This window comes from Schistocerca nitens, chromosome 1 (assembly GCF_023898315.1).
Source record: "Schistocerca nitens isolate TAMUIC-IGC-003100 chromosome 1, iqSchNite1.1, whole genome shotgun sequence".
Lineage (NCBI taxonomy): Eukaryota > Metazoa > Arthropoda > Insecta > Orthoptera > Acrididae > Schistocerca > Schistocerca nitens.
The window spans coordinates 113,696,214-113,715,176 of record NC_064614.1 but is presented as its reverse complement, the minus strand read 5'-3'; the positions used below and the strand labels follow the sequence as shown (position 1 = coordinate 113,715,176).

Below are 18,963 nucleotides of genomic sequence, written 5' to 3'. Positions count from 1 at the left end.
ACCACTTGTATGAATATCAGGGGCTCAGGTGGAAAACCAGTCCTAAGCAGAGAACGGAAAACAGAAAGGTGGAAGGAGTAATAGAGGGTCTATACACAGGAGGTGCAGTTGAGAGCAATATTATGGAAATGGAAGAGGAGTAGAGGAAGAAGATAAGGGAGATATGACACTGCATGAAGAATTTGACAAGCCACTGATAGACCTAAGTCGAAACAAGGCCCCGGAAGTAGACAACATTCCATTAGATCTACTGATAGTCGTGGGCGAGCCAGCCATGACAAAACTCTGGTGTGCAAGATGTGTGAGACAGGCGAAATACCCTCAGACTTCAGGAAGAATATAATAATTCTAATTCTAAAGAAACCAGGTGCTGACAGGTGTGAAAATTACCTAACTACCAGTTTAATAAGTCACGGCTGCTAAATACTAACACGAATCCTTCACAGAAGAGTGGAGAAATCCATAGAATCCTACCTCAGGGAGGATCAGTTTGGATTCCTGAGAAATGTAGGCACACGCAAGGCGATACAGACCCTACGACTTCTCGTAGAAGATAGGTTAATAAAAGGCAAACTACGTTTATAGCATTAGTGTAGACCTAGAGAAAGCTGTTGACTGGGGTACTCTGTTTGAAATTCTAATGATGGCGGGGGTAAAATACAGAGAGCGAAAGGCTATTTACAATTTGTACAGAAACTGGATTGCACTTATAAGAGTCGAGGGACACGAAAAAAAAAACAGTGATTGGGAAGCGTTGGGACAGGGTTGTAGCCTATCCTCGATGTTATTCAGTCTGTATGTTGAGCAATCAGTAAGGCAACAAAAGAAAAAATTGGAGTAGGAATTAAGGTCCAGGGAGAGGAAATAAAGACTTCGAGGTTTGCTGGTGACATTCAATTTTGTCAGAGACAGTAAAGGACCTGGAAGAGCAGTTGAACGGAGTTGACAGTATCTTGAAAGGATACTATAAGATGAACATCAACAAAATCAAAACGAGGATAATGGACCCTAGTCGAATTAAATCAGGTGATGCTGAGGGAATTAGATTAGGAAATGAGATATTTAAAGTAGTAAATGAGTTTTGCTGTTTGTGAAGCAAAATAACTCATGATGGTCGAAGTAAGGGAGGATATAAAACGTCGACTGGCAATGGCAAGAAAAGCTTTTCTGATGAAGAGAATTTTGTTAGCATAGAATATAGATTTAAGTGTCAGGAAGTCCTTTCTGAAAGTATGAAGTGTAGCCATGTATGGAAGTGAACATGAACGAGAAACAGTGTAGACAAGAAGAGAGTAGAAGCTTTTGAAATGTGGTGCTACAGAAGAATGCTGAAGATTAGATGGGTAGATCACAATAACTGATGAGGAGGTACTGAATAGAATTGGGGAGGTGAGAAATTTGTGGCGCAACTTGACTAGAAGAAGGGATCGGTTGGTAGGACATTTCTGAGGCATCAGGGGATAACCAATCGAGTACTAGAGGGAAGCGTGTGGGGTAAAAATCGTAGAGGGAGACCAAGAGATGAATACACTAAGCAGATTCAGAAGGATGTAGGTTGCGGTAGTTACTCGGAGATGAAGAGGCTTGCACAGGATGGAGTAGCACGGAGAGTTGCATCAAATCAGTCTTTGGACTAAAGACCACAAAACAACACCACTGTACTAATTGGTATGTAAACCTTTCATACAAGGTCCTATGTTCACTAACAAAAATGTCGCAGAAGTTAAAAAGCAGACATGATAATCGCATTTAAATCTGAAAATCGTTCAAAATATACCCGGTTTACTGTAGTCTAAAGTACAGGGGATGGGCCAAAATATGGAAACGCCACAAACACAACACATTACCATATCTGATAAGGTGTAGGAAAACCGTTGGCGTACAAAACATTTTCCAGGCGTCTCGAAGTGGATAAATGCTGGTCCTATATGGGTTTCAAGGGAATCTTATATCATTCTTCTTGCAAAATAACAGCAACGTCAGGTAATGATGATGGAGGTGGATGGCGACCACATACTCTTCTTTCGAACGTAGACCACAGAGTCTCAATAATATTGAGATGCCCTACCTGTGATGTTAATGTGACAGTTCACCTTCATGCTCATAAAACCAGTCCTCGACGATGCAAGCTGTGTGAACAGGAGTCCTGTCGTCTAGGAACACAGCATCAGCATTGGGGAACAAACATTGTACCACGAGGCAGACCTGATCAGCCCAAATGGTCACGTAAACCTTGGCTGTAGTGTGACCATGCAGAGTTGAAAGTTATCTGTTTAGTGTTGGTTGTATGCTGAAACTGTGTGTAGCTGAATTTCTCGCTAACAGTCTGAAAACTGCCTGGTTTCTAAATTCCGATTACAGACTCATAACTAGAATCAGCGTAGCTACCCTACTTTTTAACATAAACTTATTTATGCAAATTACTTAATATGAATATGAATTTAATTATCTGAATTGTATTTTATTATCTGTATGGTAGATTGCACGAAAGATCTATTCACAACAATACTCACAATGGCTAACTGTGCGTAATTTAAATGTGCCCTATTACAAAAAAAGCATTTGTAGAATGTACATGAAATTTCACTAATTGAAAACTGTTTCTAATATTCCTTCAAAAACGCTCATTTTAGCCCTACAGCAAATTCCTTCGTTGCAACGGATAACCTGATTTTGCTCTGGCTGCACTGCAAATGATGAGCTGAAATAAATCACCGCAAGGCATTTTGCCTTCTTATCGTTATTTCAGTTTTTTCATGCTGTTTTCTAAATCATTAATTATTATTTCTACTAAAGTGCGCAGCATGACAACGCATATTTTAACAAACAGTGAAGATATGATTTTCGAAAAAATCTATAAATGACAAAAGGTATTAGTTTAAAATTCTTTTAATGAGACGAAAAAGAACTCTGACAAATACCAACAACAAGCATTCTCTCTCTCCGCATTGTCGTACTCGATAATGTCTATTACCAAAATTTGTTTTCTTGAATTTCTAATACATTTTTATCTAACTGATCTAAATGAGGGAGAGCTAATTAAAATACTGAACACATGATTGACTGTTCTCTCTGATTACCAACACGTAGATATCGTTGGACACAATTCAATCTTTGCACAAAATAATTACTGAACTCACTCTTGCAAATAGAAAGCTCAAAATATCTTACCTTCTTCTGAAGTACAATCTCTTTATAAAATAATCTTAAAAGTTATTCTTTATCTTCGGGTCACACACCATGGAACATCTGCAGTAGAAATCTCTGTGCGCCAAGCTGCTCATTCCTCCATGATCCAACACCCTCTCTCCACGACTCCACAACTATACTCCGTTCATCATAAGAATAAACCTGGTGTAAACAAACACAAAAGCCATGATTCGTCAGTAGCCGTAGCACACGTACATGATGTTGTTACATTACAGGAAGTAGGTCCTCCTTATGTATTACATGTATTATTACTAAATTACGTTAAATGAAACTTTAAGATATTCAAATGTATTAACAGCCATCCTACGTTTTCCATAATTACGCTTTGGTTACGTAGTTTTATTTCAAAAATCGTGTATAGTCGCAACCTCTGCACTGTTGTGCTCTGATCGACGCGCTGTTAATACGCAGTACGAAAATGACTGAGGCAGCTTCCTGTTCCGTAGTGAAACATGCGTGTGGAACACGATTAAAAAGTGCCGAGAAATAGGTTGTTCTTTATGTTTGTCTTAAATTTACAGAGATAATCGGCTTTGAAGTTTTCCAAGGGACTGTATTAGCTACAGTTGCAACAAAAATGAAAGTTCGTGTTCAACGGACTCGGTAGCGTAATAGTCTGGCTGACTTATTACTGCACATGTTTAGTTGGTTAATGTCTCGCCTGAGTCAATTTTTTTTCTCATTCAATCTGAATTACCTACAACTCGCAATTGTAAAATTCATCATCATTTATGAATAATGCATGTCTTCTCCTTTTTAATTACATATTGCACGCGAAATTCCTGCTATCAAATATCAATTCCCAGTTATCGATATTTTATGAAAGACTGTTAACAAAGGTTGCTTAAATTAAGAAAGCATAACAATTTATTTTTTAAGGAAAAAACTAAATACTCTTTATTTGGAGTATGTCAATTGTTTTATAACACAGATGTGTCGTGGAAACATGAAAAACAATCATTTTCACAGCATCGAGCACACCATGCATTTGCTGCATTTTTACATTTGCCACTGCACCATTGCAATATGAACCCAACAGTACCGATCTGCAACCAAGTTAAGGGATTTGGCCCGAGAAATAACAAGACTGTTAAGCTACCAGACGTACTGGATCTAACGCACGCAGCTTTTTCATGTCACTGCCGGACATTGGTGGAATGTAGAATGACACGTCATAAAAGAAGAGGAGAAAATGCGGCGCCTCGGTTGCTTCGTGGATTCTGTTGTTGATCGACTCTTTTTCAAAGTAACAGATGACAATTCCATTACCGAATGTATTTCTCGGATTCCGATAAGGAAGGAGCTAAGAGATTACCAGACGACTGACTGTAATTAGTACCTTCACTGGCTGCAGTGTTCAGCAGTACGGTGAAATCCCTGCAGTATACTTTTGCATCACACACGGCTCGCTCAGAAAAATTGCGCTACGTTTAAGTTAGGAATTTTCATCACTCTTATTTGTGATTATAATACTATGAGAACGAGTGCTGGAGTTTTGCCTAATATAATTTCATTTTCTTTAAAAATTAAATGACATTCAAAACTATATTGTTTCTTTTCCCGTTTGTACGTCTGAACTGCAGCTGCTCACATCATTCCAGGCTAGTTGGACCGCTGGTTGGCCAGTGCTGTCAGAGTTTACTGCCTCGGTAAAGCTGTTGTCCCGCACATTATCGCTCAGTCTATGTGCGTTTTGCGCAGCATAAAACGTATCCTTATGATCGTGCTTGACTGTACTGGTCACAACTTGGCTTCCGCTCCACGTGAAACGAACTCCAATGAGATCCAAGCAAACGCGGAAGAATATATAGCGTAATGTTTACATCAGGTTTATTCTTATGATGAACAGAATATACTGCTGCTCAAGGCTGCGGCGCGACTTGACTGACACCTACTAGTTTTCCCGCGCTTTTGTCAATAATGCAACCACTGGAAATCAAAGACTCTGTATCGCTCATATGCTCAGCATGCAAAGATATTAGAAGTGAAAACATTCCGAATAAACAGATAATTTTCGTTATACACTACTGGCCATTAAAATTGCTACACCAAGAAGAAATGCAGATGTTAAACGGTTATTCATTTGACAAATATATTATACTAGAACTGACATGTGATTACATTTTCACGCAATTTGGGTGCATAGATCCTGAGAAACCAGTACCCAGGACAACCACTTCTGGCCGTAATAACGGCCTTGATACGCCTGGGCATTGAGTCAAACAGAGCTTGGATGGCGTGTACAGGTACAGCTGCCCAAGCACCTTCAACACGACACCACAGTTCATCAAGAGTAGTGACTGGCGTATTGTGACGAGCCAGTTGCTAGGCCACTATTGACCAGACGTTTTCAGTTGGTGAGAGATCTGGAGAATGTGCTGGCCAGGGCAGCAGTCGAACATTTTCTGTATCCAGAAAGGCCCGTACAGGACCTGCAACATGCGGTCGTGCATTATCCTGCTAAAATGTAGGGTTTCGCTGGGATCGAATGAAGGATAGAGCCATGGGTCGTAACACAACTGAAATGTAACGTCCACTGTTCAAAGTGCCGTCAATGCGAACAGGAGGTGACCGAGACGTGTAATCAATGGCACCCCATACCATCACGCCGGGTGATAACGCCAGTACGGCGATGACGAATACACGCTTCCAATGTGCGTTCACCGCGATGTCGCCAAACACGGATGCGACCATCATGATGCTGTAAACAGAATCTGGATTCATCGGAAAAAATGACGTTTTGCCATTCGTGCACCCAGGTTCGTCATTGAGTACACCATCGCAGGCGCTCCTGTCTGTGATGCAGCGTCAAGGGTAACCGCAGCCATGGTCTCCGAGATGATAGTCCATGCTGCTGCAAACGTCGTCGAACTGTTCGTACAGATGGTTGTTGTGTTGCAAACGTCCCCATCTGCTGACTCAGGGGTCGAGACGTGGCTGCACGATCCGTTACAGCCGTGCGGATAAGATGCCTGTCATCTTGACTGCTAGTGATTCGAGGCCGTTGGGATCCAGCACGGCGTTCCGTATTACCCTCCGGAACCCACCGATTCCATATTCTGCTAATTCATTGGATCTCGACCAACGCGAGCAGCCATGTCGCGATACGATAAACCGCAGTCGCGATAGGTTACAATCCGACCTTTATCAAAGTCGGAAACGTGATGGTACGCATTTCTCCTCCTTACACGAGGCATCACAACACCGTTTCACCCGGAACGCCGGTCAACTGCTGTTTGTGTATGAGAAATAGGTTTCAAACTTTCCTCATGTCAGCTCGTTGTAGGTGTCGCCACCGGCGCTAACCTTATGTGAATGCTCTGAAAAGCTAATCATTTGCATGTCACAGCATCTTCTTCCTGTCGGTTAAATTTCGCGTATGTAGCACGTCAGCTTCGTGGTGTAGCAATTTTAATGGCCAGTAGTGTACACTACTAAATTTCGCGTCTGTAGCACGTCATCTTCGTGGTGCAGCAATTTTAATGGCCAGTAGTGTATTTACTTTCTAAGATGCACCCAATGATAATATACAAGAACAACTTTGATTTACTGACAATTCATTTAGTGTATAAGCCTTACTAAGTAACCACAGGGCCTATTGAAAACAACGATGCGGCCTCCCAAATCAGCAGCGAACCCCAGCCATGCGCCGCTCTTGGGATGTGAACTAGGCCAGATTGGAAACAGTGCGAAATAAGACTCTTTCGACCAAATGGCACTCTTGCTACACACACCAGGCTTTATAGTTTCGGCTCCACGTTTCCCTGCTAAAGGCGTTTGCAACACCGATGAGCGGTTTTGGAATTCCAGCTCGCCCCAGTGCCCTGCTTTTGGAGTTCCCTTAGTGTTGTTTTGGTGCTGACAGAATTCACGAGAGCGACGTTAAGTTCTGTAGAGACTTTTGCAGCCGCAGTCCTCTTACTTTTCGTCACAATCCTCTTAAATAACTGTCCGTCACGATCACTCAACACACACGCATTGTGATTCACCGGATGATGTTTTCCCGCTTGCCCTGTATACCTCTTGAAACTCCAAGTACTTCGGCTACGTTTGTTACGAAAGTAGCCACCGTACGCTTATCAAGCATTTGTTCACTTTCGGATTCACTTAGCTCCGACATAACGCACTTACTCGCAACTTCACAGCACACCGTTGTGACCACGACTGTTACTTACAACGTATTGAGGACGTTTCAAGATGTTTTTCGTAGTCAAATACAACAGTGCAACCTGCAATCTTGGTTAAAGACTACATTTACAGTATGTGATCAAAAGTATCCGGACACCTGGCTGAAAATGACTTACAAATTCGTGGCGCCCTCCATCGGTAATGCTGGAATTCAACGTGTTGGCCCACCCTTAGCCCTGATGACAACTTCCACTCTCGCAGGCATACGGTCAATCAGGCGCTGGAAGGTTTCCTGGAGAATGGCAGCCCACTCATCACGGAGTGCTCCACAGAGGAGAAGTTTCGATGTCGATCGGTGAGGCCTGGCACGAAGTCGGCGTTCCAAAACATCCCAGAGAAGTTCTATAGGATTCAGGTCAGGACTCTGTGCAGGCCAGCCATTACAGGGATGTTATTGTCGTGTAACCACTCCGCCACAGGCCGTGCATTATGAACAGGTGCTCTATCATGTTGAAAGATGCAATCGCCATCCCCGAATTGCTCTACAACAGTGGGAAGCAAGAAGGTGCTTAAAACATCAATATATTAGGCCAGTGCTGTGATAGTGCCACGCAAAACAATAAGTGGAGCAAGCCCCCTCCATGAAAAACACGACCACACCATAACACCACTGCCTCCGAATTTTACTGTTGGCACTACACACGCTGGCAGAAGACGTTCACCAGCCATTCGCCATAACCACACCCTGGCATCGGGTCACCAAATTGGGTACCGTAATTCGTCACACCGCACAACGTTTTCCCCACTCTTTAATCGTCCAGTGTTTACGCTCCTTACATCAAGCGAGGCGCGTTTGACATTTACCGGCGTGATGTGTGGCTTATGAGCAACCGCTCAACGATGAAATCCAGGTTTTCTCACCTCCCACCTAACTGTCATTGTACTTGTAGTGGATCCTGATGCAGTTTGGAATTCCTGTGTAATGGTCTGGATAGATGTCTGCCTATTACACATTACGAACCTCTTCAACTGTCGGCGGTCTCTATCAGTCAACGGACGAGGTCGGCCTTTTGCGCTTTTGTGCTGTACGTGTCCGTTCACGTTTCCACTTCACTATCATATCGGAAACAGTGAGCCTAGGGATGTTTAATAGTGTGGAAATCTCACATGCAGACGTATGACACAAGTGACACCCAATCACCTGACGACGTTCGTAGTCCGTGAGTTCCGCGGAGCGCCCCATCCTGCTCTCTCACGATGTATAATGACTACTGAGGTCACTGATATGGATTACCTGTCAATAGGTGGCAGCACAATGCACCTGATATGAAAAAGGTATGTTTTTGGGAGTGTCCGGATACTTTTGATCACATAGTGTACGTTCAAGTACGCCTTTGTCGCGGTGTTTCGTTGTTTTCGTAAACCCCTGTAAACTGTACTGCAATAATGAAATTCCGATTTTTTTAAGGGCACAATGCCAAGTTTTAAGAATGTTGACAGCAAGGATCAAGGGGAGTGGTCTGAGACTGCCATTAGGCTTGGCATGGAAGACGTGACAGCCAGTGATTCTTTGGGCTGAAATGCAAATGCAAAAACTGAGTTGCAAATATCCTCCGAAATAGCAGAAAAATGCACCTAACGACTCTTAGGACAGACACCCGGTATATGAAAAACCACTAAAGTTGCAACATAAGCGCTAACATTACACAACACTGTCATATAGGTACCCAGAAATTACAAAATATACCTGTTTCTCAACGCACCTGGCAACCACCTCCCTCCTCAGTTTTCTTGTGAGAAACATATCGTACGTTTTCAAAATGAATACAATTCTTACATATTAAAATTTTAATGTTATGATCATATACTGTACAAACATGATCTAACGTTCTTGTTTTTAACAGTTCAATGAAATCGATCTCGGTGTTTGTGTTATATTCGTAAAGACAAAATTATAGTTTAATGTTGTCTTTTTTCTGAACATGAATTTTCAACTTTTAACTACTGTTTCAGTTGCAAAAATCAAACATCACCCTGCAGCGGAGTGTACGCTGATATGAAACTTTCTAGCAGATGATTAAAACTGTGTGCTGGACCGAGACTCGAATTCGTGACCTTTGTCTTTCGCGGGAAAGTGCTCTACCATTTTTTTTTTCATTTTGTTCGTTGTATTTGGTCGTAGCGGACGTCACATGAGATCCATTGAATTTCGTTGTCGATCCTTTCACTTAGTTTTTGTGTGACAGAGACCAGCCAGGTCTCTGACTGTAAGCGCTGAGCTAACGTGCCGGCGCCATCTGAGCTACCCAAGCACGACTCAGGACCCGTCCTCAAAGCTTTACTTCCAATAGTACATCGTTTCCTACATTCCAAACTTCACAGAAGCTCTCCTGCGAACCTTGTACTTCTGGAAGAAAGGATATAGCGGAGACATGGCTTTGCCACAACTTGGGGGATGTTCCCAGAATGAGATTTTCACTCTGCAGCGGAGTGTGCGCTGATATGAAACTGCAGTATTTAAGGGGAGCTTCTGTGAAGTTTGGAAGGTAGGAGACGAGGTACTGGTGGAAGTAAAGCTGTGGGGAATGCTCGTGAGTTGTGCTTGGGTAGGTCAGTTGGTACAGCACTTGCCCGCAAAAGGCAAAGGTCCCGAGTTCGAGTCTCGGTCCAACATACAGCTTTAATCCACCAGGAAGTTTCAACTAAACAAGATATTAGCCCAATACGTATCATAAAGGACTATACAACTTTGAAAATGCGTACAAACATATTCACACGCCTCATAGACTTGGTCTTGGTGTCATCTTGAAGGAAAATAGATGAAGTTTACACTCAGGCGGGACGCTAGTCTAGAGGGTGGGCCAGTGCAAGCGTTGCAAACATGGCTGCCTTTACTTGTCCCGAGCTGTTCGCTGTGTGTTTTGGTTTGAAGAATCGAAGTCTGCAGCAACTTCGCAACTTAATTTTCGTACAGAGTATGGTAAAGATGCCCCCCATGAATCATGGACCTTGCCGTTGGTGGGGAGGCTTGCGTGCCTCAGCGATACAGATGGCCGTACCGTAGGTGCAACCACAACGGAGGGGTATCTGTTGAGAGGCCAGACAAACATGTGGTTCCTGAAGAGGGGCAGCAGCCTTTTCAGTAGTTGCAGGGGCAACAGTCTGGATGATTGACTGATCTGACCTTGTAACATTAACCAAAACGGCATTGCTGTGCTGGTACTGCGAACGGCTGAAAGCAAGGGGAAACTACAGCCGTAATTTTTTCCGAGGACATGCAGCTTTACTGTATGATTAAATGATGATGGCGTCCTCTTGGGTAAAATATTCCGGAGGTAAAATAGTCCCCCATTCGGATCTCCGGGCGAGGACTACTCAAGAGGACATCGTTATCAGGAGAAAGAAAACTGGCATTCTACGGATCGGAGCATGGAATGTCAGATCCCTTAATCGGGCAGGTAGGTTAGAAAATTTAAAAAGGGAAATGGATAGGTTAAAGTTAGATATAGTGGGAATTAGTGAAGTTCGGTGGCAGGAGGAACAAGACTTCTGGTCAGGTGATTACAGGGTTATAAATACAAAATCAAATCGGGGTAATGCAGGAGTAGGTTTAATAATGAATAAAAAAATAGGAGTGCGGGTTAGCTACTACAAACAGCATAGTGAACGCATTATTGTGGCCAAGATAGACACAAAGCCCATGCCTACTACAGTAGTACACGTTTATATGCAAACTAGCTCTGCAGATGATGAAGAAATTGATGAAATGTATGACGAGATAAAAGAAATTATTCAGGTAGTGAAGGGAGACGAAAATTTAATAGTCATGGGTGACTGGAATTCGTCAGTAGGGAAAGGGAGAGAAGGAAACATAGTAGGTGAATATGGATTGGGGGGAAGAAATGAAAGAGGAAGCCGCCTTGTAGAATTTTGCACAGAGCATAACTTAATCATAGCTAACACTTGGTTCAAGAATCATAAAAGAAGGTTGTATACCTGGAAGAATCCTGGAGATACTAATAGGTATCAGATAGATTATATAATGGTAAGACAGAGATTTAGGAACCAGGTTTTAAATTGTAAGACATTTCCAGGGGCAGATGTGGATTCTGACCACAATCTACTGGTTATGAACTGCAGATTGAAACTGAAGAAACTGCAAAAAGGTGGGAATTTAAGGATATGGGACCTGGATAAACTGAAAGAACCAGAGGTTGTACAGAGTTTCAGGGAGAGCATAAGGGAACAATTGACAGGAATGGGGGAAAGAAATACAGTAGAAGAAGAATGGGTAGCTCTGAGGGATGAAGTAGTGAAGGCAGCAGAGGATCAAGTAGGTAAAAAGACGAGGGCTAATAGAAATCCTTGGGTAACAGAAGAAATATTGAATTTAATTGATGAAAGGAGAAAATATAAAAATGCAGTAAATGAAGCAGGCAAAAAGGAATACAAACGTCTCAAAAATGAGATCGACAGGAAGTGCAAAATGGCTAAGCAGGGATAGCTAGAGGACAAATGTAAGGATGTAGAGGATTGTCTCACTAGGGGTAAGATACATACTGCCTACAGGAAAATTAAAGAGACCTTTGGAGAGAAGAGAACCACTTGTATGAATATCAAGAGCTCAGATGGCAACCCAGTTCTAAGCAAAGAAGGAAAGGCAGAAAGGTGGAAGGAGTATATAGAGGGTTTATACAAGGGCGATGTACTTGAGGACAATATTATGGAAAGGGAAGAGGATGTAGATGAAGACGAAATGGGAGATAAGATACTGCGTGAAGAGTTTGACAGAGCACTGAAAGACCTGAGTCGAAACAAGGCCCCGGGAGTAGTTAATATTCCATTAGAACTACTGATGGCCTTGGGAGAGCCAGTCATGACAAAACTCTACCATCTGGTGAGCAAGATGTATGAGATAGGCGAAATACCCTCAGACTTCAAGAAGAATATAATAATTCCAATCCCAAAGAAAGCAGGTGTTGACAGATGTGAAAATTCCCGAACTATCAGTTTAATAAGTCATGGCTGCAAAATACTAACGCGAATTCTTTACAGACGAATGGAAAAACTGGTAGAAGCGGACCTCGGGGAAGATCCGTAGAAATGTTGGAACACGTGAGGCAATACTAACCTTACGACTTATCTTAGAAGAAAGAATAAGAAAAGGCAAACCTACGTTTCTAGCATTTGTAGACTTAGAGAAAGCTTTTGACAACGTCAACTGGAATACTCTCTTTCAAATTCTGAAGGTGGCAGGGGTAAAATACAGGGAGCGAAAGGCTATTTACAATTTGTACAGAAACCAGATGGCAGTTATAAGAGTCGATGGGCATGAAAGGGAAGCAGTGGTTGGGAAAGGAGTGAGACAGGGTTGTAGCCTCTCCCCGATGTTATTCAATCTGTATATTGAGCAAGCAGTAAAGGAAACAAAAGAAAAATTCGAAGTAGGTATTAAAATTCATGGAGAAGAAGTAAAAACTTTGAGGTTCGCCGATGACATTGTAATTCTGTCAGAGACAGCAAAGGACTTGGAAGAGCAGTTGAACGGAATGGACAGTGTCTTGAAAGGAGGATATAAGATGAACATCAACAAAAGCAAAACGAGGATAATGGAATGTAGTCAAATTAAATCGGGTGATGCGAAGGGGATTAGATTAGGAAATGAGACACTTAAAGTAGTAAAGGAGTTTTGCTATTTAGGGAGTAAAATAACTGATGATGGTCGAAGTAGAGAGGATATAAAATGTAGACTGGCAATGGCAAGGAAATCGTTTCTGAAGAAGAGAAATTTGTTAACATCGAGTATAGATTTAAGTGTCAGGAAGTCGTTTCTGAAAGTATTTGTATGGAGTGTAGCCATGTATGGAAGTGAAACATGGACGATAACCAGTTTGGACAAGAAGAGAATAGAAGCTTTCGAAATGTGGTGCTACAGAAGAATGCTGAAGATAAGGTGGGTAGATCACGTAACTAATGAGGAGGTATTGAATAGGATTGGGGAGAAGAGAAGTTTGTGGCACAACTTGACTAGAAGAAGGGATCGGTTGGTAGGACATGTTTTGAGGCATCAAGGGATCATAAATTTAGCATTGGAGGGCAGCGTGGAGGGTAAAAATCGTAGAGGGAGACCAAGAGATGAATACACTAAGCAGATTCAGAAGGATGTAGGTTGCAGTAGGTACTGGGAGATGAAGAAGCTTGCACAGGATAGAGTAGCATGGAGAGCTGCATCAAATCAGTCTCTGGACTGAAGACCACAACAACAACAACAATGGTAAAGATCCTTCAAGTGGGTCTTTTATTTATGACTGGCGTACATGTTTCATTGAAACTAGACGGTAAGACATAACAACTCATCGGGTAGTTCACATGCGTCTGACGATGGAAAAGAGCAAGTGAGACAAATCTTCGTGGACAGCTCTGCAAAATCGACCCGACGTCCTTTTCGACAGCTGGGGCTCCCACTTGTGACTGTTTGGTGTGTGTTAAGGAAAAGGTTGCATCTGAAACCATACAAGTGTACAATGGTGCATGAAGTAAAAGACGCTGATACGCTAGCTCGTAAATGGGTGAGCCGAAATGCGCGCCGGCCCGAGTGGCCGAGCGGTTCTAGGTGCTACAGTGTGGAAACGCGCGACCGCTACGGTCGCAGGTTCGAATCCTGCCTCGGTCATTAATGTGTGTGATGTCCTTACGTTAGTTAGGTTTAAGTAGTTCTAAGTTCTAGGGGACTGACGACCTTAGAAGTTAAGTCCCATAGTGCTCTGAGCCATTTGAACCATTTTTTGAACCGAAATGCGCCAACTGCATGGCCACCGCGTTCACCGAATCTGACCACACACGAAGGGAGCTCCATTAGCAGCGAATTGCAGGACTTGGTAGAAAAAAAAAGGTAGGAAGATTTGGTTTAACGCTCCGTGGGACTAGCTGGAATTCCAAAACCACTCATCGGTAATGAAAATATCCGAAACAGGAAAAAGTGATGCCGAAGGCGTAAAACCTGGACTGCAGGCAAGGGAAGACTGTCATTTGCCCTGATGGGTCTTGTTCCATACTGTTTCTAACTTCTGGCCAATTCTACGTCCCAACAGTGACACATAATGGGGGTTCAGTGGTGATTTGGGCAGCGGAATCACGGTGTTCTATGAGCCCTATGGGTGCTCTACGTGTCTGCATTACAGCCGAGGATTATGCGACTATTTTGGCTGATCAAATCCATCCCACGGTACAATGTTTGTAATCGTGATGCTGTGGCCCAAGAACCTCTGTCCACACGTTTCGCATCGACCAGAACTGGTTCTGTGAGTTCGAGGATGAATTGTCGCATCTCCCCTGGCCACGACAGACACCAGATCTCAATATGATTGAGACTCTGTGGTCTGCTTTGGAGAGAACGGTGTCTGATCGCTGTCCAGCTCCATTATCATTACCTGAACTTGCCCCTGTTTTTCGGGAAGAATGTTACAAGATTCTCTTGAAAACTATGCTGGATCTCTGTTTATCCATTACGAGACGGCTAGGATCTGTTTTGAATGCCTATGGTTGTCCTGCACAGTATCAGGCAAGCTAATGTGTCGCGTGTTTGGTGTTCCCGTATTTTTATCCACCTCCTGTATCTCCCTGCCCTGATTCCTTGGAACCAATTGGCACGTACCAATACAGTGGCAAAGCGCCCGTCAGCGGAAGATGGTCACGTGACTGATACCAGTTCAACATCGTCTACAATGCTCCAAAGTGAACTCTGTGCTTTTTAAAGACAGTGACTAACGTTTTGTCCAGAGCAGTTCGTACTTTACTTGTAGGTAACCCGCACGTGACGTTCCGTTGCAGAGAATTCACGCTGAAGGAGAGCTTCTGGTTCGCGCTGACGTCATTCACTCCACAAGGGGGCGGCGAGGCGCCCAAAGCGCTCTCCGGCCGCACGCTGGTGGCCGCCTACTGGCTCTTCGTGGTGCTCATGCTGGCCACCTTCACCGCCAACCTGGCGGCCTTCCTCACCGTCGAGAGGATGAAGGTATGTCCACCCTAGCACTGGTGTTACTCTACTATACGGTGAAACGTGGTGGCGATCAGGTTGGTACCGCGTCCCCTGTCTTCCTGAAGCCATTTCATAAGTTTCACACTGTCTTTTTGTGAATAGAATGTGAGAGTAGCTAGTATCGTACTAAATTTGTGACTGGATTCAAGGCTTTCTAACAGGTACAGGGGGTGGACAAAAATATGGGCACATCAAAAACACAACACAGCACCCTGCCTAATACTGTGTAGGAAAACGGGTGCCATTCAAAAGAGCTTCCGGACTTCTTGGACTGGAGAAATACAGGTCTTTCGTAGTTTTCAAGGGATCTTGTACCATTCTTCCTGCAAAATAATGGAAACTTCAAGTAACGATGATAGAGGTCGGTAGTGACCACGCAGACCTATCTCCAAAGTAGACCACGAAGGCTCAATAATTTGAGGTCTGCTGACTTTGATGGCTAGGGAAGATGTGACGGATCATTCTCGTGCTCACAAAACCAGCCCTGGGCGGTGTGAGATGTGTGAACAGGGGCCCGGTCGTCTTGGAACATAGAATCGCCATTGGAGAACAAACTTTTCACAGTGGCTTGGACGTGATCAGCCAAAATAGTCCATAAACTTTGACTATAATGCAGTCTTGCGGAATACCCAAGGGAACCATGGAATGCTGCGATATGGCTGCCCAGATCATCACGGAACCCCCGCCATGTTTCACTCTTCAATGTAGACTTGGCCAGAAGTTGAAAATAGTGAGAACCAAGACTCATCCGACCAAATGATTTCTCCCATTACTGCACAGTCCAGGTTTTATGGCTTCGGCACCACCTTTTCTGTTATGGGCATTTGTATCACAGATTGATGGTTTTGGAATTACATTTCGCACTTCAATGCCCTGCTTATGGAGTTCCCTTCGTGTTGTTTTGATGCCGACTGGGTTCGTGAGTGCGACATTCAGTTCTGGCGTGACTTTTGCAGCTGTCGCTCTCTTATTTTTCATCACATTCCTCTTCACTTATCATCTGTCACGACCACTCAACACATACATCCGTCCGCGTTGTGACTTAGCGGAATGTGGCTCCGGAAATACCAAACACCTCGGCTATCTTGGTTGCAGAAGAACCCACCATACGAGAACCAACCATTTTCCCACATTCCAATTCACTTACCTCCGACGTAGCGCGCTCAAAACTACTCGGAACATTGTTCTAACCATGATTCACAGTTGCAACGTATTGAGGACATTTCAGAGGTACTGTTAGTGGTCAAATATGGCTCTGAGCACTATGGGACTTAACATCTGAGGTCATCAGTCCCCTAGAACTTGTGTTGTTGTTGTTGTTGTCGTCTTCAGTCCTGAGACTGGTTTGATGCAGCTCTCCATGCTACTCTATCCTGTGCAAGCTTCTTCATCTTCCAGTACCTACTGCAACCTACATCCATCTCTTGGTCTCACTCTACGATTTTTACCCTCCACGCTGCTCTCCAATACTAAATTTATGATCCCTTGATGCCTCAAAACGTGTCCTACCAACCGATCCCTTCTTCTAGTCAAGTTGTGCCACAAACTTCTCTTCTCCCCAATCCTATTCAATACCTCCTCATTAGTTACGTGATCTACCCACCTTATCTTCAGCATTCTTCTGTAGCACCACATTTCGAAAGCTTCTATTCTCTTCTTGTGCAAACTAGTCATAGTCCATGTTTCACTTCCATACATGGCTACACTCCATACAAATACTTTCGGAAACGACTTCCTGACACTTAAATCTATACTCGATGTTAACAAATTTCTCTTCTTCAGAAACGATTTCCTTGCCATTGCCAGTCTACATTTTATATCCTCTCTGCTTCGACCATCATCAGTTATTTTGCTCCCTAAATAGCAAAACTCCTTTACTACTTTAAGTGTCTTTGCTGTCTCTGACAGAATTACAATGTCATCGGCGAACCTCAAAGTTTTTACTTCTTCTCCATGAATTTTAATACCTACTCCGAATTTTTCTTTTGTTTCCTTTACTGCTTGCTCAATATACAGATTGAATAACATCGGGGAGAGGCTACAACCCTGTCTCACTCCTTTCCCAACCACTGCTTCCCTTTCATGCCCATCGACTCTTATAACTGCCATCTGGTTTCTGTACAAATTGTAAATAGCCTTTCGCTCCCTGTATTTTACCCTTGCCACCTTCAGAATTTGAAAGAGAGTATTCCAGTTAACATTGTCAAAAGCTTTCTCTAAGTCTACAAATGCTAGAAACGTAGGTTTGCCATTTCTTAATCTTTCTTCTAAGATAAGTCGTAAGGTTAGTATTGCCTCACGTGTTCCAACATTTCAAAGGAATCCAAACTGATCTTCCCCGAGGTCCGCTTCTACCAGTTTTTCCATTCGTCTGTAAAGAATTCGCGTTAGTATTTTGCAGCTGTGACTTATTAAACTGATAGTTCGGGAATTTTCACATCTGTCAACACCTGCTTTCTTTGTGATTGGAATGATTATATTCTTCTTGAAGTCTGAGGGTATTTCGCATGTCTCATACATCTTGCTCACCAGATGGTAGAGTTTTGTTATGACTGGCTCTCCCAAGGCCATCAGTAGTTCTAATGGAATGTTGTCTACTCCCGGGGCCTTGTTTCGACTCAGGTCTTTCAGTGCTCTGTCAAACTCTTCACGCAGTATCTTATCTCCCATTTCGTCTTCATCTACATCCTCTTCCCTTTCCATAATATTGTCCTTGTATAAACCCTCTATATACTCCTTCCACCTTTCTGCCTTCCCTTCTTTGCTTAGAACTGGGTTGCCATCTGAACTCTTGATATTCATACAAGTGGTTCTCTTCTCTCCAAAGCTCTCTTTAATTTTCCTGTAGGCAGTATCTATCTTACCCCTAGAGAGACAATCCTCTACATCCTTACATTTGTCCTCTAGCCATCCCTGCTTAGCCATTTTGCACTTCCTGTCGATCTCATTTTTGAGACGTTTGTATTGCTTTTTGCCTGCTTCATTTACTGCATTTTTATATTTTCTCCTTTCATCAATTAAATTCAATATTTCTTCTGTTACCCAAGGATTTCTACTAGCCCTCGTCTTTTTACCTACTTGATCGTCTGCTGCCTTCACTACTTCATCCCTCAGAGCTACCCATTCTTCTTCTACTGTATTTCTTTCCCCCATTCCTGTCAATTGTTCCCTTATGCTCTCCCTGAAACTCTCTACAACCTCTAGTTCTTTCAGTTTATCCAGGTCCCATCTCCTTAAATTCCCACCTTTTTGCAGCTTCTTCAGTTTCAATCTGCAGTTCATAACCAATAGATTGTGGTCAGAATCCACATCTGCCCCTGGAAATATCCTACAATTTAAAACCTGGTTCCTAAATCTCTGTCTTACCATTATATAATCTATCTGATACCTTTTAGTACCTCCAGGATTCTTCCATGTATACAACCTTCTTTTATGATTCTTGAACCAAGTGTTAGCTATGATTAAGTTATGCTCTGTGCAAAATTCTACAAGGCGGCTTCCTCTTTCATTTCTTCCCCCCAATCCATATTCACCTACTATGTTTCCTTCTCTCCCTTTTCCTACTGACGAATTTCAGTCACCCATGA

The 18,963-nt window shown here is 43.0% G+C and overlaps 1 protein-coding gene across 1 annotated transcript in view; it reads left to right on the top strand.

The window, feature by feature from the left end:
- The window catches only part of LOC126234649 (ionotropic receptor 25a-like), a 313,787-nt gene that overhangs the window by 237,334 nt on the left and 57,490 nt on the right, over positions 1–18,963 (top strand). The window contains exon 12 of the mRNA XM_049943384.1: positions 15,169–15,352. Coding sequence (XP_049799341.1) covers positions 15,169–15,352 — 184 coding nt within the window. The remainder of the gene's footprint in view (positions 1–15,168; positions 15,353–18,963) is intronic.